This window comes from Rhinolophus sinicus, chromosome 4 (genome assembly GCF_057876585.1).
Source record: "Rhinolophus sinicus isolate RSI-liver-muscle chromosome 4, RSI-T2T, whole genome shotgun sequence".
Classification (NCBI taxonomy): Eukaryota; Metazoa; Chordata; class Mammalia; order Chiroptera; family Rhinolophidae; genus Rhinolophus; species Rhinolophus sinicus.
The window spans coordinates 85,037,887-85,062,572 of record NC_142504.1 but is presented as its reverse complement, the minus strand read 5'-3'; the positions used below and the strand labels follow the sequence as shown (position 1 = coordinate 85,062,572).

Here is a 24,686-nt window from a genome sequence, read left to right as displayed (position 1 = left end):
ATTGATTATTTAAACAATATTACAGTTAGTAGATATACTGTAATTTACTTAGTTGCCTAGCTCTTGAAATACTTAAGTTTTTTTGTATGTGAATATTTTTATTATAAATGATATTATCTGTAGTGTTTATCTTTGGGGGGGGGTTATTTTCTTAGGATAAATAACCAGAAATGAAGATTAGTAGCTCAAAGTTTATGAACATTTACGGTTCATAATATCTATTGCTCTAAAGTTTTGTATTGCCACCAGCAATATAGATCATAGCACACCAGCATCAGTTATTAATATTTACACATATTTTCCTAATTCAATAGCCATTGACGGGTCTTTAAAGAAACTTTCATTTTGAAATATTTATAAACACAAGAAATTGCAAAAATAATGCAGAGAGGTCCCATGTCCCATCACTCAGCTTTTATGTAACATCTTACATAACTGTATAGTATCAAAACCAGGAAATTGGCAATTAACTGGGCTACAGATCTTACTTAGGTTTCACCAATTTTTGCATGAATTCATTTTTTGGGTGTGTGTGTAGTTCGATGAAATTTCATCACATGTATAAATTCATATAACCATGAACAGAATCAAGATACAGAGCTATTCTTTCATTACAAAGGAACTGTCTCATACTATCCCTTTACTTCCTCTTTCTCCCTAACGCTGGCATCCACTGATCTGTTCTCCGCCTCTATAAATTTCACCATTTAGAGGATGTTCTATAAGTAGAACTATACAGTATTTAATCTTTTGAGAGTGGCATTTTTCAATGAGCATAATAACCTTGAGATTCATCCAAGTCGTTGCATGCATCAATAATAGTTCCTTCCTTTTTACTGCTAGCAGTATTCCACGGTGTGGATGTACCACAGTTTATCCATTTACTTTCTGAAGGACAATTTGTTGTTTACAGTTTTTGGCTGCTACAAATAAAACTGCAGTGAACATCCGTGTACAGATATTTGCATAAACATGTTTTCATTTCTCTAGGACAAATTTCCAGGAGTGTGATTGCTGGTCATATGGTGAGTTTTATGGTTAACTTTGTAAAAAACTGCCAAACTGTTTTCCAGAGTGGCTATACAATTTTACATTCCCACCACAATGTGTGAATCATCCAGTTTTTCCTCATTCTTGTCAGCACTTGGTACTGTCAATATTTTTTTATTTTAGTTATTTGGATAGGTGTATAGTAGTATCTCATCATGGTTTTAATTTGCACTTCCCTAATGGTTACTATAAACGATTCTTTTAACATATACTACTTTATTGCATTTTAAGCTAGGGTTTTTTTAATTCAATTTTTTCCTGTACTCATTTTTAAAAATATGAGACGCAGAATCATGACTGAGTGCTAAGTATGTGGTAGGTATTAAATTAGGTGGTATTTTCATTTGATCCTCACAACAACCCAAGGAATTATTATCTTTATTTTGTTGATGAACCCAATTTCAGGGTGGAAAAAATTAGCTTAAATGTACACCACTATGAGAACTGGAATCTAGGCTGCTAATAGACAATCCAATGTTCTTTTCATATTATAACAGTGTCTTAATTTATCAGCTTGGATGATGCTTTAAAATTTAAATTTAAATGAGGTCTTTATGTAATTCTTTTCTTTCTTATATTTTATGGGGGTCTCAGTTTCAATATGCTCAATTTCTGTAAATAAATTCTATTTCTGAATTGTACTCTGCTCCATTCTTTGTCCTATTTTTAATAAAATTACTATTTTAATTTAAATTAGTATTGCTTTATAACCAATAATGACTTTCTAATGCTTTAGCTATCTTAGTTAAACGTCAATACTGGCTATTCCAAGATAGCACTTAATCTACCCTGGGACTCCTGTGCAGGAATGAGAACAGAGTTGAGACCAAGGAATATTTTATCAGAAAAGCAACAATAATTTTTTGTGGCATGGGAGAAGGAACACTAATAATAGAAATGTGTTCAGTCAACACTTATTATTGTGCCTCTACTGCGTGCTAGGCTCGTGGGATATGGAATCCAATATGACAGGGTTGTGTTGCATGGCCTTTGAAGTCAGAGCACCCGGGGTTCAAATCCTAGCACCAGCTTTTACCAGCTGTCAGCACTTAAGTCCCCTCTGCTGTGAGATGGAGATACCACCCTCTACCTGGTAGAGTAGTTATGTCTAGAGATAATGTCCTTGATGTGCCAGGTACATATTAGGCATTTAATAAATGCCATATACTTACTACTATTTGATCCCCGTCCTTGAGGAGCTGGGGTTCCCTGAGTGAAGAAACTACATGCATCCTGTTCATCCTTGCATTCCCCGTACCTAGAAAATAGTTTCCAATTTCATCCCAGCCTCTCACAGACTTAAACTTGGCAAGGAATGAATCTTAACCTCTAAAAATGAGAATTATCTCTGTTCTGTAGGGTTGTTGGTAGATTTAAAATACCATGTCATTTAACATAATGAAGCTCAGTCATTATATCAGCTTGGCACAAATAATAAATGGCTACTATTATTATCACTGAAGCAGATACTTTCTATACAGCACAGCAAGTTCTATATTCAAGCTATGAACAGACGACTGTTCAAGACCTGAAAAGGGAATCATTAGTTTTGCCTAGGAAATCAGGAAAGGATTCAGCTGAGTTGCTGGTAACTGAAATGAGACTTGAAGAATGAGCCAGTCACGTCCAGGGAGGAGCATAACAGGCAGCGGAGTCAATGCGGGAAAAGGCAGGGAATTCTACAAAGAAAGAAAAATTCTTCTACTCACATCTGCTCATGTAACAGAGTAATTGGGCTAGTTAGGGACAGAGGAAGAACTAGGGGTACTAAGTTGATATACAGAATCAAATGAGAGCCCCCTTTCAACTATATACCTCTCCTTTCTTCAATTCAGATACAACCACCTTCTCTCCCCAGGGGGATTCTCAGCCACCCTCAGGAATCACTGTTAACTAACAGGAAAGTAAGAATGACTCAGTTTAGCATCATACCCTTTGGGTGTGCTGGGACAGAGAAAAGGTTGAGAATTGCCAATGTAAGGGCTTCTGAGAATCCATAAAATGTTCACAAATCGGCATAGGAACATATGACCTTTGATCATTAGTGTCCTGGATGTGAGCGTCTAATGGAGGTGCATCAGGACATGATTCCCCAAACCCATCACCCCAAATAACAAAGGTACAGAATGGATTTGATGCTGCTCCATGGAGCTAAGCCCTTCTGTCCCCATCCCAGTCTTTCTGAACTGATCCTTACTGGGTTCCTCAAAAGGACACCCTTCCCTTATCCCATTAAGAATAAGGGTAATATAGCTGAAAGAACACAACTAATGGGGATAGTCTACCTTCCAGTTCACCAAACCTTGATTTCCACCCCTCATGGTGAATGAGGTATATTTTATACTGTAAAAGTTGAATTCTGTTTCTAAAGTCCGTGCATGACTGACTTAATGAAGAATAGAAAAATTGGATGGGAGAATTTTATTTTCTTCTAGTACCCCCTTTTAGGTTCTAAAAGCACAGATGCCATGCAACATTGTATTTTACAGTCGAGTGGTTTCAGTCGCCAAATACTGTCTATGTCACTAATAGCAATGACCTTTAATGAAGAGCATATTCTGTCAAGACCTGAATTCCGAAGATGGAGTCTAAGAGTACAAGTATAAAAGAGTTGGAAGACAGTGAAGTTATGTTATAATACAAATATTTCAAGATGCAAAAGATCTAATCCTTTGGAATTTTTATGACAAGGGACATTCAGCTCTATCTGTGGTTTAGATGAACCTCTACAGCAACTCAGCTGATTATAGGACATTTTCTTTGTGATGGCAAATGGCATTTGGGGGAAGAAATTAAAGATTATTGAATCCAATACCAAAAGAAAAGAGATATGCACTGAAAATAATTACAGGCAAATATGTAGCCAGAATCAAAGTACCAGAATGCATACCTAATATAGTAAGAGTTTGAAAGCAAATCTAATGAAGATCTTTCTCCCTTCCAAAACGTTTATGCACATACACCCTCACTGCCCAGTTAAGTTGCAGATATTCTAAATGGCCATGGAAATAAACTGTTGTGGAGACGAGTGGCTCAGGCTGGAGACACCACAATTTATGTTCCAAACAATAGAAGTCCCATCTATTCCCTTCAGAAATGCATCTTTGGAGCAAGGCTTCGGAAAATAAAGAACTACTAGAACTTTTGAACCTGAGTGGATGGAATTATGGTGTGTTTTTTTTTTTTAATATCCTGTTTTTTTCATATCACTACATCCTATTCTGTGCTAGGTTCTCTGCCAAGAACTGGACATGGAGCGTTGAACAAAGGAGTGAATGAAGTTCAGTGACTTTGTGAGTCTAACAATTTAGAGGGAGAGACAGACATGAAATGAATACACAATTACAAACTGTGGTGAACAAGAAACAAAGACGAGAGAAAAGCAAGAGCTGAAATTAATTGGGGTGTCGAAGAGGGCTTCCCGAGGAAGTGAGATTTAAGCCGAGCTCGAAAAGATAAATAAGAGTCAACCAGTGAAAGAAAGAGCACATTGGGCAGACAGAATAGCCAGAAAGTACAGTTCTTGCTAAAATGTTTTTCCTTTACAAGATAAAATACCAAATTTCTCTCAAGTGGTCTCATAAATCAATCTGAAGCATGCTGTTTGTGTCATTTGCCTCCTTTGAGTTATTATATTCCACAGACATAATTTTCCAAAAAAAATTAAACATAGAGTAAAATTACTGTATGACAAAAAGGAGCTCTTGGCTTTTATGGTGCATATGAAAAAAGTCAAAATCCCCGATGTTCTTAACCTACCACCCAGGTTTGAGCAACTCAGAAAGAGAAGATTATTGTTTTGATCTCTGAATTATCTAATTATTTCTGGAAGGCAGAATCATTTCCCCAAGTTTCTAACTGCCATGAAACTTCTTATACCAGGTAAGTCAGAGGTCATCACTGAACTTATCTGTAGGCAAAACCAGCAATCAAGTTGTTTAAAGCAACATTTCCTTGCTAACTTCCACACCAATCCAGAATCAGCCTCGGACTTTCCCCTCCTTCTACCAGACTTAACCCAGCACTTCTACCTGGGTGTTTCCCCTACTTGACCCCATTGGGGATCCCTAAGCACATGAACCTCTGCCATGCTACAGTATCCACCTCCAGCCTTTTCATAACCACAGCGTACATCTGACTTCTAGTGGCTTTAGATCCTTCAGAGTGACATGTGTCTTGAACTTGTACTCAAGAGTGAAACACTAAGAGGAAACCTAAAGGTCTTCTGTTCCAGTGGCCATTTCTAGACGGCCTGAGTGTATTATAGGACCCTGGATCTTCTGAATAATCTGCTCCTGCCTCAAGGTTGTGAGAACACCCCGGTCTTATAAAATTTTATCACTTGAGCTCCCCTACCCCTCCCAGCTTGGGTTCCCCGACTGTGAGAATACATAGCTTCCTCTGAGAAATCTCCTCTAGCCTTGATTTTACATATAGTTGCAAAAGTGGTACTAACCCACCATTATCATCACTGCCCTCTTTTATTTATGGGGTGAACACCATGTGACAGTGCTTCCTTCATGTGCCTGATTCATTTACTGCTACCCTGCGATCCCTATTTTACAAATGAAACAGAGGCAGGGAGGTTAATGGGATTTGCACCAAAGCTTTTCTCCTCCAAAGCCTAGGCTTTTAACTACTAAAGTCCATGGGCAATCTGATCCCGCCATTCCTGCTTTATTTCTCTCCTTAGGATGGCTTTCTTCAATGACCTAATCACAGAAGACCTAGCCTCCATGGACTCCCTTCAATCTGATGGCCAAACTGAGCAGCAAGCACATGGACTGGATTTCTGCTGGAGCAGGTACATAGTACCAATGGCTGTACCAGTATGTGGTCTGCTGTAGATTGCTGCTATGACGCAGCAGCAGCCTATGGTCCAGAGTGTCTGGTGTTCCTCCAGCCAGAGCAGCACCCTGGGCACTCTGGTCAGCGCTCAGGCTCTATCAATAATACCTTCTTCATAGCAATTGCTAGGAGGAGACAAAGACACACTTAGACCTCAGTAAATGGTAGCCATTATTATGCCATCCCAACGCTTTTTTCTAACTTCCTCTAGCTCCCCAGGGACCTATCATAAAACATCCCCTTAGCCTAGTTCCTCCCACAGAGCAACTAGAGCAGGAAAAGGCCATAACAATCACCCCTGCACGCCCACCATGTATCAAGTTCCTAGCTAGCCATTTCAAGAATCAAACCATAAGCCATTAGGATCAATAATAAACACCTTTGATTGCATTGTGTGGCTTTACTCGTGAACTTGCTAGTGGAGCACAGGGGTTCACCATGCAGACCCTGGAGCTAGACTACGATGTTCAAATTGTGGCTTACCAGCTGTGTGACCTTATAAAACTTCCTTAACCTTTCTGAGCCTCAGTTTATCATTTGTAAAATGAGGATAATAATCACAACTATCTCAGTACTGTTGTGAGGACAGTTTGTACCAATCTATCTATCTACCCTGTTACCCCGAAAATAAGACCTAGCTGGACAGCTCTAATGCGTCTTTTGGAGCAAAAATTAACATAAGACCTGGTATTATATTATATTATATCATATCATATCATATCATATCATACCCAGTCTTATATTATAGTAAAATAAGACCAGGTCTTACATTAATTTTTGCTCCTAAAGACACATTAGAGTTGATTGTCTGGCTAGCTCTTATTTTCGGGGAAACACGGTATCTATCTATCTATCATCTATCTATCTATCTCTGTATCTATCTATCTAATATATTTCAATCTCATCCATTTTCCAAAAATGATTTTATGGGGGAAAATAAAACAACACCTAAAATCCAAATTAAAAAAAACACCAAAACTCATATATATAAAACCAACACATATACACACATTTGTATGTGTGTGTACACACACACATACACATGCACATATACATACATATGTATACGTATGTAATATACTCTTATAACTAAACTAAAATTCAAAATAATCTTCAAGATATAATTTTTTATCTGTTAAGCCTGGGTAATTTTTAAATAAGTATATACAATCTTAGACAGGTTAATATGAAAGTGTTTTATTCATAAATTGCTGAAAACATAAATTGACTCAAACTTTTTGGAATGTATTTTGTAAGTGTATTTCAAGAATTATTAAAAAGTTTGCCCTCTTGGTCCCAGAAATATCAATGTAAGAAATTTCCTCCTAGGAAAAAAATCCAGTAAAAGAAGAAGTTTAAATGTACAAGAATATAAATTCAAATTGTAAAAACTAGCAATTAATTCAAGTGCTCAAAAATAGTAAAATGGCTAAGTAAATGATGATGTATCCATCACCCTGGTTTAGCTCACAACTATACAGACATAAAAATCATAAAAGCCATATCGCAAAGTAGAACTAAAATGTCAGGTTGAAAAGAAAAAGAGCAGCATTCACTATGCATCTAAGAAATGATGAGTAATATATATATTTAATGTACAGGTATATGGATAAATATCCAGACTAAGAAATAAAATAATATATTGATTAATGAAAATGAATGACTTTCTACTTTTAATTTCTAGTGTATTTTCATTTTCATAACAACTCTATTTGCATTATTAAAAAATGTTTTTAACTTAGGACGTGATCACAGTTAGTTTACAAAGGTAAATCTTAACTGCATTTTGGGTCTTCTTAGTTGATTATAACCATGATTATCTGTAAGAGATAATGTTGTCTAATTTCATAAATGAATGAGTGATTGCACATTAGTAATTCTTATCCGTTTCAATTCAATACTTTCACATTTTGTTAATGTCAGAATTATCATAACCTTGACATAAATTATCCTTTATATCTATAAATAGAAGCTATCAGATGGATTTTCTAATGTTTATTGAATTTAGACTTTGCAGAAATATACACAGGGTGCCAAAAATATGTATACACATTTTTAAGAAAGGAAAAAACACATTAAAATTGTAGTATTCAATATATATCTATAACAAAAGATGAATACAAGTCACGTTTGACTTCTACAATTACAAGAGGTGCTCAAAGTGGTGGCTACCATCAACATCTAGACACTTCTGATTACAGTGAACTACTGTACTGCTTGATCAACGTTGACCAAAGTGTCCACTTGTATATATTTTTTTGGCACCCCCAGTACAGTAACAAAAATCCTTACCACAAGTCTCCTTTCTGATCTGTGATGAGTAATACAATGATCCAGCAAGCTGTCTTCATCCAGTTCCCTCTGACAAAATGGACAGAGACACCTGGAAATGCATAGAATACAAATATTATCCAAATTGTTGGCAATTAGAGAGTAGTCATTTACCTAGAGGTAAAAAATAGAATGTAGGTTGATCTAGTTTCCAGTCCTCATTTTTTCTGATTTGATTTGATTTTTCCTATCTTGATCATGGTCTTGGTACCTAAATTTTTTCTCACGAGATATGTAAATGCGTATCCTCATGGGGACAGGGGTAGAGAAACAATTATAGTACACTTGAAGCACTTTATTCTCTTTGGAAGAGAAGTGCAATCTGAGTACATGTTAGCTGAGAAACTGAGGATCAGTCCACCCAGCTGTCCCTGGGTTACTTTTCCTGTCACTTTTATATCCTCCCATTCCTAATTTTGATTTGCATGTTGTTTGGTCTCCAAATCTACTAGCATATACAGCTACGAGTGTCAACTCCCATAATTAGCATCCACTGAAGAATGAAAAATGACCTACAACTACCCTGTTAAATCCTTACACTTAAAAGAATTTGTCCTTTATATCTGTGCTGTCCAATATGGTAACCATTAGCTGTTATGTGTCTGTTGGGTACTTGAAATACAGCTAGTCCAAGCTGACAGATGCCGAAGTGTAAAATACACACTGAATTTCAAAAAAGGCTTACTATAAAAAATGTAAACGATCTCAATAATTTTTATATCGATTACATGGTCAAATGATAATATTTTGGCTCTATTCAGCTAAATAAAATACATCAAAAATTGATTTTGCTTGTTTCTTTTGATTTACTCTTTTAGTATGAATACTAGAAAATTTAAAATTACATATGTCTTCTGCATTCTATTTCTATTGAACAGCGGTGCCTTAAATTCTTAGGGACAACAGGGAGGCTTGGAATTTTTTGCTCACGTTCTATAATATTATAGATATAACTTTCTGTTCCCCAAGACTTGTACTCTAGACAAGCTCCCTGCATAAGAAATTTAAAAATTTGAATCATGTAGTAAGTTCTTCTATAAAGCAAGATGCCTATCTTAAATGCAAATATTAATCTATCCTACAAGATTGATTAATCACCAACCCTTCTCATTTTCTGTTATTTTAATTCTTTATTATTTAATTTTAACTAGCAGAAGAAATTAGGATTTAAATTAGCTTTCACGTATTTTAAATTTCTCATGAAGCCTACCAACCTTGCAATCAAACCCACACACTTTCTCAACCCACTTGCTATCCTTCCTTCCTCCTGGTCCTTGTGGCCAATCTAACAGAATCCATACTCTGCTTAGAGTTAAAATACTCATTTAAAATTTATAATGCCATGGTATAAATCTAATCCTAAAAATCACACACATTTGTAAAGCAATCTCTAGTAAAACAAAGGGAATGGGTGATCATTTAGACTTCTGGGTTAAGAAATTTAAGCAATAATTTTAATGTATTTTCTTAAAGTAAGCAGAACTAACATTTTCCTTCGAGAGAGAAAGAAATCATACTCCTACTGAATACCAGTATTGGATAACTGAGTTTATAAGCAGATTTAATGGTTTCAAAGCTATCAGCCTACACAGAAGAATACAAATCATTTCCGTATTTCTTTAGTACAGAGAGACTACAAACTTTGCAATTATTCTGGCCATCAGGATAATAATGACTCAGATTTCTTTTCTTTTCTTTTTAAAGAAAAAAAATAGTTAATGATCAATATCCTCAATTACACCTACTAGCCAGCTTCATCCTTCCTCCAGTCCCATATAAAATTACCTATCAAAAAGGTATAGAATTCAGGATGCCTGCTTCAGGCCTGTACTTCCTGGTTAGAATATATACCAAGGTATTGCTCCCTACCTTCTAAGGAGAAACCAGCAACATCAGAGGGAATGAGTTGGGGAACTGAGCAGTGGTGATGGAAAAATAAAGATGAATAGCCTCTTAATCCTGATCTACTTCAGGAAACTATTAGTCGGAAAACAGAACCTAGCAGAAATGAATGGTTCTGCATTCTATTTTTGGATCTTCCTTAATACAAACTTGTCTGAGGACATTTCCCTAATTTCTCCGTGTTCAGATGGTTCCCTCATGCAAAGGTTTTAAAGTAGAGAGAGCAAAATTCGTTTATTATCATTGCTATTAACAAATGATTACCAATAACAGGTATTATGGTTAAGAGCCTAAGCATAATTCCATGCATATTTTCACACAAAGAAATGTTAAACTTTCCAGCCCATTAAACTCTTCATAGACACATCAAATTCAGCACTAAACTATACTGTATTGAAACAAACCTTGTTGCTGTCTCCCCAAGTTCTTGCAGTGGTCCATACTTATCTATGTACTTCTGACAAGTTCTTATATGTGCCCTCATTTCGCTGAGGCAAACCTATATAAAAGCAAATTCAAAATAAACTCACTGTTGTAAAGGGGCTTAATGAAGTCTTATGTGATCCAGCTTTATTACTTTCATTATTTCAAACAAGGTCATAGTGTGGGGTCAGTTGATTTTAAAGGGATGCATTCATGACAACAGTACAACAAAGTTAAGGCATTATTAACAATAATACTACTTTTAAACTTCTCTAATACTTTGAAAGCCAAAGGATGAGTTCTTGAATTTTGTTCCTCTAGAAAGCATTTTTTTTTTTTTTAAAGTAGAAAGGCGTGTATTAACTTAAATTTACTTTTTGGGGATGCTATTACCTAAATCAGTGACGGAAAGAAGGAAGTGGGAAAGAAAAAGGGGAGAGGAAAAAGACAGAAAAAGGGAGGAAGGAGAAAAAGTAAAACAAAGAGGCAGAAAGAAAGGAAAACAAAGAGAATAATAAGTGGATGGATTTTAGAAATGTCCATAGTAAGTAAAAAGAAACCCTGTGCCTGAGGGAAAGATATAAATACCATGGTTTTATAATATATCTAGTAGTATCACATGAATTCACAATACATAGTATACTTAATGGCCCCATTAAGGACACACATAAAAGACAGCTCTTACAGTCCATTTTTATCAAGGCCGAATAAAGAGCCCTTGTTCCTCCACATATACATTCAGAGATCCTAACCATGAGGCATCTGTTGCTAAATAACACATACCCTACTCAATGTTTCATTAGACACTCTGATAAGATCTTGTGCTAAAGGAAGCTTTTACAGCTGTGGTAAGGTGGCGGACCCACCCTGCTTCATTTTGCCCACGCTGCGGAAGTTCAACCTCAAACACGAAATCTACCATGCCAAGGAAACGGTTCGAACTGCTTAACAAAAAGACCACAAATAAAAGGCAGTGGAAAAGTAAAAGCAAATCCTTGCTTTACAAATATCCATCTAAAAGATGTAAAACCTAGAGCTGATCTAGATAGCGGTCTTAACACAGATTGTTAACCAACCTTTAGCACCCAACTTTGCACATTAGTGCTCTCTCATCTCTTTACCGCTTTTGTCAAAAGGATTTTTCTTCCTCTTTGTATTCCTTGATCAACAAAGAGAAGCATTCCTCAAATAAATTAGCAATTTGGGGACTATGGATGGCAAATGAATTGATAAATTCATTTTCTCATAAAATACTTTTGTCTACTCTAGAGACAAAATTATGTGAGACATTGGAAGAGATGACAGAAGAATCATAAGCTACTGTACTTGCTCTAACGGTACCTGTAATCTAATGGAGGAAAAAATAAAAGATATGGAGACCAGCAGACAGAAAAATGTTGATATTGGGGACTGGAATATGAAGGCCAGGCTTCATGGAACGGAGCTCTGTTCTAGACCCTGAGGAGTAAGTAGAGTCTAACATGAGTAGAGAAGGAATGGCAGAGCAGAATTCCCGGCAAGAGTAATACCATAAAATGGAAGAGATACATACAAGAAATACCTCAAAGGAAAATGCAAACTAGTTGTGAATAATCAGAAATGGGATGATTCCTGCTGAGGATGACTGAGAGCATGTTCTTGTTTCTGATAGACACCAAAGGTGTGATAAAGAACTGGATGATGAAATAATATACCGAGTTAGATTTTGTGCATGTTAAATTTTATCTGATGACAAACATATCAAAGTAAAACTAAACAATAATCTATTAAAATGAATGTAAAAAACGATAGATTTTGAGCATTTCCTATGTTGCAGACCATGATAAAGCCACTTGTGTTTTTTTTTTTATTTACCCTTAAAACCATCCTGTGACACAAACACTATCTTTTTCCTCATTTTCCAAAGAGGTAAAGAAAAACTTATACTAATAGCTTGCCCCCAATCACAAAGAATGAGTGAGAGAATCAATGTTTGATCTCAGGAGGTCTGACTCCGAAGACCATGCATAAATTCTGCAGTCAGGCAGCCATGAATAAATTATTGAGTCTTAATAAATATGTATATTAAAAAAAAACACACACATTATGCATTTACTGCACGTCAGTCACTTTTCAAAGTGTTGGGTACACAGTTGCCAATAAAACAAACACAGTCCTTACCCTCATGGAACTTAAATCTGGTGGGGATATTGACATTAAATTTAAAAAATCATAAAAGCATAATTAGAAATAGTGAGAAGTGCTTTAAAGAGAATACAGAGTGCTAAGAGAAAGTATAACAGGCTTTAATTTAAATTAACAATCAAGAAAAGTTCTCCAAAGAAACTTAAATCTTCAGTATATAATCTCTCTTTTTATCTCTAGACTGGTATAGTTAAATATCCCCTCCTTCAGCAGTTCAAAGTTAACACATCTAAAATTTAATTCTGTAGATTCTTCTCCAAACCTGCTCTCCATATGAACACCTTCACTTACTTCATGTCAGAGACCTCAGCAGGCATTTTCACACTTCACTGTCACTCACCCCATTACCAGTCAACTACCAATTTCCTTTTATTCTCTTTCCTAAACACACCTTGAAAAATCCTCTTATTTCATACCTAATGCTATCATCCTAGTCCAACTTCCTTACCGGATCCACCCTAATAGACACCTAATTGGCCTCACCGATCCTGCTTTTGCCCCCTCCAAATCACTGTCCAGGAACAGGCTAGAGCGATATCTTAAAAATATAAACTTGATCAAAAGCTTAACACTTTTTCTATGACTCACTATTGCATTTAGGATAAAAATCTAGACTCTTTTGCATGGCTTCCAAGACCTCACATGATCTAACCAGGTTAGCACAGTCTCAAAGGATGAAAACCGCAATAAAGAAGAAGTGATCAAGAAAGATACATACTTCAAAGTCCAGAAGAACACAGGTGCAGGTATGCCGCAGGATTTGATAATAAAGCCATTCATTGCTGGGCTGCAACAGAGTAGCAGGAATGGAGGCCACATAATAGGGGGACAGGGGAGTCATGGGAAGAGAGGAAATGGAGGTGGTCGACGAAAGCATTTGTTCGAAAAATTAGGTGGTAATAGAGTCAGGTGACCACTTTCCTGCAGCCTACCCATATGAAATTAGAGACAATAAAGGAAGTTGGGGTAGGATGAAGTCAAAGCCCTAGATGAAATGATTAGCTGCAGAACAATTTTCTCAGCAGGTTAAGCTGGTAACCGTAAGAACAGGCAGGGTCACTTACTGGGGTGTCACACTCGGTGCACTTCTGGTACTCTGATTTCATTCTTTTGGCTACATCCGTTGCTGGAACTCCTTCTGAAGGAAGATATGTCCGGCAATAAGGACAGGTCCACTTACTGTTCTTTAGACTGGTAGCGATACAGGAACGGCAGAAACTACCCGAAACAAACCAAGAATACATCATTTTCTTTAAAAAGTATAAAGAAGCAACCACTACGTATTCATTTGTATAAACTGTATTTTGTACACCATATTAAAGATCCATTTGCATCCTACACTGGCAAGTCTCAGACCTTCCCAGTAAGACTTCTCTGGGGTCACATGTTCTCACCACATGCACTACGTATATTTAAACAAAAGAACCCCAAGTGGTGAAACAGCATTCCTATAATTGGAGTTAAGATATTGATGGTGTCCTTTCTTTAATCCTATTTTACCTAAAATTTGGGAGGAAAATAGGTCTTTGCTCCGTAGGATTTTGTGGGTTAGATAAGAAAACAGCAGCAAGACGAGGAGGTAAAAATATCAGCTACTTTAGACGTCTTTATAAAATAAATTTTAAAGTCATCCCCAGATTTGGAAATTTATCTAATAAAAATGACCACTATGAGGAATGTCCTTCAACTCAAGAAATATATTCTCTGGTTTATTTAAAGATGACCATAATAAAATCTTAACATAATCAACAGAATTCACAGAATATCTTGACCTCTTTATAGGAGCTGGGGAAGGCTAAGTGCACATAGAAGTAAAAATGAGCATTGAGGTAGGTTATACACATTTGATAGCTCTTAAAGTATTCACGATGTAATATCTATGTGGGAATATTAACCATGGCAAAAGTTATTCAACTTTTAAAAATTTAAGTATACCCTACATACTGAAAAGTTCATATATCATAGGTACACAGTTCAATGAAATTTGGCAAACTGAATTCCCAATTATACATCACTGATTCTTAAAAGTACTCTCTTCCACATCTGTTATAAAATTCTTATGAGCACAAAGACGATGCCGATGTTGGCATTGCTCTTGAGGCATCTGCTTGATGTTTATCCCTGCCCCGCATCCATCTGCCCCTTTTTCTTGCAATAGCATCCTGGTTTTGCTCTGCAGAAACTATCCCTCGCAGATACAATGTGATGGGACCTCAACCAAGGTGCCCATTATCCCCTGCTGAAAGCAAGAGCACCTGAAGTAGGTCAGACTAAGTGAACTCTCTCTCTCTCTCTCTCTCTCTCTCTCTGGAAGATGAATACTAAACAGAGTGACATAAAGACTGATTCAGCAACAACTTGAGGGGACTGTCCTGCTCTTTACTTAGAACCCCAGATCTGGCTTAGGTTTCTAGCCTTTTTTCCTGGGTGTTTTTGGTATTGTTGTTGTTTGGTCATTCTTTCTTTTGACATAATTTCAAACTTGATTCACTGTTTTGTTTTGTTTTTACAAAATTTTAAAACACCTCCATGTATCTTAATTCACTTAACTTCAACAGACCCCCAAGAAAGTTTGTTATTTCCATTTATACATGAGGAAACTGAGGTACTTAGAGGTTAAGTTACTTTGGCAAAGTTACATCTATAGAAATTGCCTGAACTTGGTTGGCCTTAAGCTGGGGTTTTCTGACCCCAAATTCAGGAATCTTTCTTTCCACCACCACAGCTGGCCCAGTTGGAAAGAGGAGTACTTTTGAAAATCAAGAGACATAAGTCTTCCGCTATATTTTACTTCTCTCTGCCTCAAGTGATTAATTTTAAGTTGTAAGGCACAATCTGTCCTTGCATTTCTTTGAGTCCCTAAGAATAGGTTCTCAAAGTGTGAGCTTTGAAAGGTATTTATTACAAATGGGCCAAATGCTCAATTCATAATTAACATATCTACTATAACACCTAAGGTTCTAATATGAATTATATGGTTTACATAGTTTAGGAGCAAGCAGATAACCCTTTGTTTTCTGTTAACTAAAAGTCTTCCCCTTTTTCTCACAACTTATTTGAGTTTTATGCCAATACAAGCAGAAGACTTAATATTGGTGCCAAACCCTGTAGCAGGCACGGGTGTGCATTATCTGATTTAGCACTCACAATAATCCGAACATGCTGCTCTGCTGTCTTCTCACTTGCCTGATGGCTAACTAAGGTTCAGAGAGTGTAACAACTTGACGAGGTCACACAGCCAGAAGACAGTAGTGCTTTTTCTCCTTCGTTTCAGGACAGGCTCAAAGTTTGTAGTGTTTTTAAAGACACTTTAATTCCTCCCAGTGATAAGCAGAAACAGCAAAGTTATATCACTGATGTACCTGTATAAACCAGTGGGCTTTACATAGAGTACATTTCTGTCATTTTATAAATGTTTTGCACATGTTTTTGTAACTACAATTGATGACTGTAACAATGAAAATGCCTAGTAGATATTCACCAAAAGTAGCACACTTGAGGTAGTTTTTAAATCAACTCCCTCACTATAACCCCCCATACATCTCTACAGTGGTGTTACATGTGGCATGAAACTCTCATATGAGCATTATACAAATGTTACTGCATCATATGAGATACTAGTTGCAAATCTGGTAGTTTAGTCTATTAGCTTGTACTCATTTTAATAAAAGTGAGTATTAAATGGAGAAAACATAGCAAGACCAAGGTGTTCTGGAACAGATTGAAATTACTGATTATAAGTACACAAAAACCACAACTTTTAAAAGTGCTACTGTGGAAAGGAATTGCATGCTACTGCAGTTCAAATCTTACCCTCTGGGATACAGAAACAAGGTTAGAATCTACACAGACTATTCAGGTTTAGGTAATTAATATAGATTATATAATAAGACCCATAGATGAGAAAACCTAAAGCTTAAATCTCTTAGAGAGCAAACTATAGAAAATGCATATATAATATGAGCTACTTGTGGGTTTGTAGATGTATAAAAACATCTAGGATAAAGAAAATAAGAACATTTACCTACCTATCGGAGAAATGAGAAATGGGAAACTGGGAAGAAGGGGTATGTAGAAGAAGGAGGGCATTTTCATTACTGAATTTTAAGTTTGAACCACATGACCATATTAGCTGTACAATAAATTATTCTTTTAAGAAGTTAATCACCTACAACCCACTTGGGATAAAGGGCCTGGTAGTTTCTTATAAAACAAAACATACAGACACCCCTTGGCCCTACAATACCAAACCCATGTATTTACCGCAAGAGAAATAAAAAATATGCCCATTGGGACAAGAATATTCATAAGGAATGTTTTCATAATAGCCCCAAACAGGAAATAACCCAGGTGTCCATCAACAAGAAAATGAATAAACAAAGCATGGCATAGTCTTACAATGGAATACTACACAGCAACAAAAAAGAACGAATTACCGATACAAGCAACAGCATGGATGAACCTCAAAGACAGATTGAGTGAAAGAAGCCAGACACAACAGAGTATGTCCTGTATAATTCAGCTTGAGTCTCGAATAGGTAAAACTGATCTATGGTAGAAAACAAACAAATAAACAAACAAACAAACAAACAACAATACTGGTTGCCTATAGGGGTAAACAGACAGGATTGCCTAGGAAAGGGCAAGGGGGACTATCTTGGGTAGTGAAAACACTCTATATCTTGATAGGGGTTTGGGCTCAACATTTGTCAAAACTCAGCAAATGTTATACCTAGGATGTATGCATTTCATTATATGTGTAATTTATCTTAAGAAAAAACAAATCACACACAACAATTGAACTCTAGTTAATATTATGCATGAGAAGGGTTAGAGTGTGCTGATATTTGCAACCTACTTTGAATTGCGTCAAAAGTAAGACGCATTGATGGATGGATAGGTATGTGATAAAGTAAGAGATAAAAATAAATACAGCAAAATTCACAACTAGGGAATCTAGGTAGTAGATATATAGGTGTTCACTGTACAATTTTGTCAACTTAACTGTATATTTGAAATTTTTCATAATAAAATGTTAGGGAAAATGAACCACCTTACAACAATTTAAAATTTCTTTACTCCTAAAAAAAATTTAGTTAGAAAATTAGGAAGGAAAATGTTTGGAGGATGAGAGACCTGATTTTTAAGAGAATGTGATTTGAAGAGAAAAACATGTTTTTAAAATACATTTTTTTCAGGGCATCCAAATTCAGTGTGAGGAAAAGATTACATGGTTATTTAAATAAATTTAAAGAGCACCGAACAATTTGAAATATATTAAAAGGCTGAAGAGAGAAGATGCAAAACTTTAAAAAAATTAATTGGAGTGGCTTTTAGCAAGAACAGTTATTCCATGGCTATAATGAAGACTTTATGAGAAAATGCATAAATCTGTACAGATCTCCCTGGATCCAACCACATATGCACGCATTCACTGGCAAAATTTTTAGTAATATCTTACTATTGCCTGGCAGTATTTGACAGGCCAGAGATAAAGCTGAGGGAGAGCCTAAGGTCCCTGTTCTCAGAGTTTTCGAATGGGGAGAAAGGAAATAAGCAGGTAAACAAATAGATGGGCAAATGATAAATGGTTCAACAAGAATGAAATAGTTGACAGTAAAAATAGTGGGTGGGGCAGAGGAAGCAATTAGATGGGTGGCCCCTGAGATGATATTTGAAGGCACCAGTCTTGCAAAGATCTGGGAAGGGTTTTCCAAGCTGAAAATAAAACGTACAAAGGATAGGGACCAACTTGCTGACATAGTAAAAGCCAAGTAATCAGAGATGTGTGGGAAAGTATAATAGGTGATAAACAATAATGCCATAGCTAAGCGTGATGGGAAGGTATTGGAGGGTTTTAAGTAGGAGGGTGATACGATTTGATTTACATTATATAGATCACCAGCTCCTGTGTCAAGAATGTGTAACAGATATAAGAGCTACAGGGAGGAGCCCGTTTTCAAGTCCGTTGTAAGAATCGGTTCAAGGCAGGATAGTATTATAACTTAGACCAGCAAACTAGCGGTAGACAGTACAAGTGGATAGGTTTTGGATTTATTTTGGAAATAGAGGCAAAAGGACTTACAATATACCAAATGACAATAAATGTATGCCCCATTATGCTAAGTGAAATAAGTTGAACACAAAAGACTACTTACAGTATGATTCCAAAACTTAGTGACAGAAAGCAGACAAGGTTGCCTGGATCCAGGGGTTTGGGGAGGGTATTGACTGCAAAGGATTCGAGGGAACTTTTTAAGGTAATGAAACTGTTCTAGATCTTTTTTGTGGTGATGGTTATAGGATTGTACGCAATTACCAAAATTTATCAACCTGTATATTTTGAGTGAATTGTACTGTGTCACTTCAATAAAGTTGAAAAACACAACAAAACAACATTCCTCGGACAAGAGGTCAGTAACAACACTGCATGGAGATCATACGCACCAAAGAAGCATTCAGAATCTTGAAGTCCTCCCTTCTATAAGCTCCAAGCACAGAGTAGCTACTCAGTACATTGAAATAATTAAATCACTTAAGAGGAATCACCCAAAGGAGAATTAGAGTGTTGTGTTCCTCTGAAAGAACCCATGGGATGGAAATGAACATGAACCTAAGGATTCCTAGTTGTATGTCCCTGTCCCCTGCTCCATGAGGTTACGAATGATGAATCATATGACATGATCAGAATCAGGAGGATTCAGGTGAAAGATAGAAGCTGAAGACAGAACTCAATTGCATTTGTTTTTAAAGACAAGTTCAATGTTTTCAAAGAGTCGTAATGCATTGCTATTGCTTTAAAATCAGATTTCACACATAAGCCTAAATTTCTGGCTTCTCTTGAAAAGCTAATCACCTGCAACCCTGGACTCAATTCCCAATAGCCACAAGGGTTGGTGCCCCTTCCTGTGGCGTACTCACCCTCCACAATCATTTCCATCACTTGCAGCTCACCCCTGTTGAGTTTACAGATCCTTGAAGAACTTAATTAGGCACTAGATAATGACTCTAGAACTCTGAAACCAGCTGGAAACTTAATGACTCCACTCCCATGGTTATCTTATCAACCCCTTTCTGTTTCCCTAAATTAAGTGATTACGGATAAAACCTTTATAATGAAGAGGTCAGCAAAGTATTGGAGGAAAATGGGGAAGGGGTTGCTGAGGACATTGGGTAAAATTATGTACCCAATCTTAGGAGGTAAAATGAACCCTAAGTATAGTAGATTTAAAGAGGAAAGAGATGCATTAGAGACTCCATGGGTCTTAGGGCTAGACAGGCAAAATAAGTTACCCAGAAATGGTCCCCAAATGTGGTTTTGGAAGAAGCTATTGGCAACACGTGGCCAGTCTAACATTTTATTTATGTTCTCAACACTGTGCTGCCTCACTCTGGGTTGCTAATATGAAGCTGAAGAAAATCTTGAGCTGGCTCAGTGACAGTGAAAATGTGAACAGAGTAAGAATAGTTGCTATTGTTATTCAAAGTGGCAAGAGTCTCAGGCTAAAATATTCTAATATAGGGCAATAAACACACACACACACACACACACACACACACACACCACTCCCTCTTCACCAATTATGGATCAGCCTGGACAGGTCCCAAGTGCACGTATTCTTAGAACACAGGACCTCCAACCATGCACTGTCCCTCAAGATTTCCTTTGATTTGCTTATCTATTCACTTAGGTTGCACTCAAAGTCCATCCTGGGAATCATTCAGCCTCCAAAAATTGACTCTGCATATCTCTATATTCCATTATGTGTTGATTCTCAACTTACTGAATCTTACTGTCAATGAAAAAAAGTTCTCTAAGGCTGTGCTTCTCAATCTTTAAAGTGAATATACATCACCCAGGCATCTTGTTAAAATGTAGATTCCAATTCAGTATATCTGAGGTGGGGCCTGAGATGCTGTAATGCTGCTGGTCCAAGGACCAGTGGCCAGTTTCTAAGGAGAATCTCGGCATAAAATTCAATCTGCTACATTATTTAGGCTCTGTTTGCTAGACTATACATAATTTAATAGATCACTAATATTCGATTTGACTATGGCAACACTAATGTTGCTAATACAGAGCAGTCCAACCACCAGAAGAGGCAAATTTCAGGTCAGTTTAATTACATCTTTCTGAAATTCTCAGCAATACAGGCACAAATAAGTAATCCTATAAAAGGAATGGAGTCAAAAACTGTCATGGGACTCAAACTACATACATCAGTTGGCTGGCACTATGGAGTTGTTGTCCCCCCTGAGGGGCGTTCACCAAAGTATTCAAATTGCATTTTGTTTTACAGTCATTCATTAATTCAACCAATATCTAACACCTATAAATGCCAGACCTTAAAAGAGTGGCAATGTGAAAAGTAGCATTCCTTTATTAGAGCAATGGCTCTCAAGAGTTTTTGGGCCTTGATGGTACAAAAGACTCCCTCATCCCATTTTAAGTGACACTTACCCAAGGACCTTGGGAGAAGAAGGCATTCTACATACATTTGTTTTGGCATCAGGACCCTAAATGGTTCATATTTAAACTGCAAAGTTTCATCTGAAGTCAAATCACAGGTCAACTATTATGCCAATGATAATTTGCCATCATATGGGAACTTCCACAAACTCCCACTACCTCAATTCAACTACCAGCATCTGTGAATGAAAGCACTGATGTATATTTCTGGGTCAGTTTAAAACTCATTCAGTTGATTCTTAGACTCTACTTAGAGAACCACTAATTTGGTGCAGGCTTTACTGCTCATTACTTGACTACAAATGCAACATTTTAATCCATTTACTTGAGAGCGCTTCAGAATTATCCTCAACCATTTCATTAAAAAAAAAAAAAAAAAAAGGCAAATTCTGTGACATAGAGCCATTTAATTCACCCAGTTCACTGACGATGTGGCTCTTTGTACCTGACAGTATGCTCCAGTTAATAAGCTCTCTTAGGTCCGTTCTCAACATCTTAGCCCTTTTTATTTCATTTTATTTTTATTTTTGTTATTAGTTTCAGGTATACAAAGCAACGTACTAGTTAAGACATTTAAACCCCTTGTAAAGTGATAACCCACCCCCAAGCTACTACCCCTCTGACATCTTGTATAGCTGTTACAATACCATTGACTATCTTCCCTATGTTGTACTCCACATCTGTGACTATATATACCTATATATTTAGTTATATTTGACAGTCATTATTCTTCTTCAGCTTTTCAGGTGTATAGCATATTGGTCAGGCATCTACACAGTCTAAGAAGTGATCACCATGATAAGTCTGGTGCCCATCTGGCACCTTACATGATCTTTACAACATTGTTGGTTATATTCCCCATACTGTATTATAATCAACTCTTAGCTCTTTTTAGATAACTCCATTGTCTCCAGCTCTGAGCCTTCCCCAAACCCACTCTCCCAGTGCCTCTGGGATATGTCCACTTGGATATCTCATGATCAGACTAGTGTACTTTCAACAGGCCCAATCACTGAATTCATTAACTTCCTCCTGAGCTAAACTCTGCCCCCTTTATCTCTGTCACCTGTTTGGGAGTTGTCTTAGACTTCTTTCTCCCCATTATCTACCATATACAATTGGAAAACACATTTCTTTGACTATTTCTTCTGAATGTAAATCAGATTCCCGTTGAGTTTAATTTAAACAGCTTAATTTATCTACTCCTCTTTCCCCAGCTCATAATACAAGAGAAGGGAAGCCTCACTGGAGTGTATTTTTACAACTGATACAGTGATATGAAATAAAGTCAATCTGAAATGATAAAACTTTAAAATGGAACTTCTTAAAGTCCACCAAAGGAAAAAGAACTAAGCAAAAAGTAAGGCTATCTGAGGCATCTTGGAAACGTCACAGACCTACCTTTCGTGGCCCAGTTGTTGTTGTTTTTTAACCTTTCTTTTATTAGTTTGAGGTGCACAAAACAATGTAATAGTTAGACATTTATCATTTATATCCCTCACACAGTGACAAACCCCCTCTCCCCATCCACTACCCCTCTGACATCGCTCACAGACATTACATTTCCACTGTCTCTATTCCTAATGCTGTACTCTGCTTCTTGTAACCATATATATACATATATATGCATATATATACATATATGTATACATACATACATACATATACATGTATATATATATGTATATATAAAATTGTAGTTGACATTCATTATTGTTCAGCTTCAGCTTCAGGTGTACACTGCAGTGATCAGGCATCTACACCATCCCTGAGGTGGTCTCCCTAATGAGACAAGTGTCCATCGGATACCCTACAAAATCTTTACATTTATTACATTCCCGAAATTGACTTTCGTATCCCCGTGGCAATCTAGTGGTTACTGATGTGCTTTCTAATCCCCTCACATTCCTCCTTATCCTCACCACCCCCTCCCATCTAGCAACCCTCAGTTTTTCCTCTATGTCTCTGTTTCTGATTAGTTCATTCATTTATTCTTTTCTTTGGATTCCACATATAAGTGAGATCACATGGTATTGTCTTTCTCTGTCTGACTTATTTCACTTAACATAATGTTCTCTAGGTCCATCCATATTGTTGCAAATGATAAGATTTCATGCTTCTTTATGGCTGCGTAATACTCCATTGTATAAGTGTACCACAGTTTCTTAATCCTGTCGTCTACTGATGGGCATTTCACTTGTTTCCATCAGTGTATGGTGCTGTAATATCGTGGCCCAGTTTTATTCCAAAAGAAATATAGAGATAAAAAATACCTGTTCATGGGTTTTTTGCTTTGTGGAATGGCTTTTAAGGAAACAGAAACTATATTTTGAGCCTTCATTATGGGCTACTTTTACATTAACTAGTCATAAAAATTCCATTATCCACCCTATTTTACAAATGAAGAAACAGATTCAATGAGATTAAGGAACATCTTGGTCACACAACTGGTTAGTGGCAGAAATGAATTTCAAATCCCGGGCTTTCTAGCAAGCCCAAGCAAGCCCAAGGTTTCTACTGCATCACAATTCAATTTATAAAGTGCTATATACATATTCATTCAAGGTATTGTTGCCATTATTATACTTGTTTGACTTGAAATAGGTTTATACACAGAAATTAGCACAAATGATCTAGTTCAACAAATTTGGACATTAGCTTCTTCAATATGAGATAATATAGAGAGGCTTCATTTGCATTTCATTTTCCAAATTTAAGTTCAATGGAAGAGAGAAATTGATTTAGGAATTACAAATGGTGTTAACAGAGCTCACCACCGCCAGTGCTGAAAGGGCTCTAATTAAACATTTATAAAGTGGAAGGGGCCCAAGTAATTTTGCCAAAAGGAGGGATATGGAAATTCTGCCCACAGCCAGAACAATGGACATAGATTTGTCAAAACAAAGAACAGTAAAGTGAAGGAAGGCCACTCGGTCCAGCCCTTGTTGTTATACTTCATGACTATTTTTCCAGTTGCTGGTTTCCTATTCACTCTAACAAAGAAAAAGATTAAACAAGATTTAACATTTTGCAAATTTATATTATCCTTTAGCAGAAGCAAAAGCACTGCACACAGTAAGTTAAACCAGGGAAAACAATCTCCAATCAGATAACAATCTCCAATATGCAATAGCAAAACTTCCCATTTCAGTTCTACAAAAGGAATCTTCAAGACTTGATGCCTACTGTGCATCTTTGGCACAACTTGAAAGTTGTAATGCTAATACAGACTAAATTTAAATGAGGTCATTACTGCCTGGAACTAATCAATGTATTTTATACTGTTACACAACATCTTGGCTTCCATATTGGCCTGGCAATGGTCTGCCAATGAGCTACTTCTGGACAGCTGGGAAACAACATCAGTAAACAGACAGGATGTAAATTAGTCTTGGGTTTAAAGTACAAAACTGAAACAAGTCCTGAATACAGTCACAGAATAATGCCCAAGGCTCGCTTTATTTCAACATTGTGTGAA

The 24,686-nt window shown here is 36.7% G+C and overlaps 1 protein-coding gene across 1 annotated transcript in view; it reads right to left on the bottom strand.

The window, feature by feature from the left end:
- Positions 1 to 24,686, bottom strand: part of RNF125 (ring finger protein 125) — a 33,060-nt gene that overhangs the window by 6,618 nt on the left and 1,756 nt on the right. Inside the window, exons 2-4 of the mRNA XM_019714082.3 lie at positions 13,803 to 13,956; positions 10,536 to 10,630; positions 8,191 to 8,281 (exon numbers count right to left, since the gene is read on the bottom strand). Coding sequence (XP_019569641.3) covers positions 8,191 to 8,281; positions 10,536 to 10,630; positions 13,803 to 13,956 — 340 coding nt within the window. The remainder of the gene's footprint in view (positions 1 to 8,190; positions 8,282 to 10,535; positions 10,631 to 13,802; positions 13,957 to 24,686) is intronic.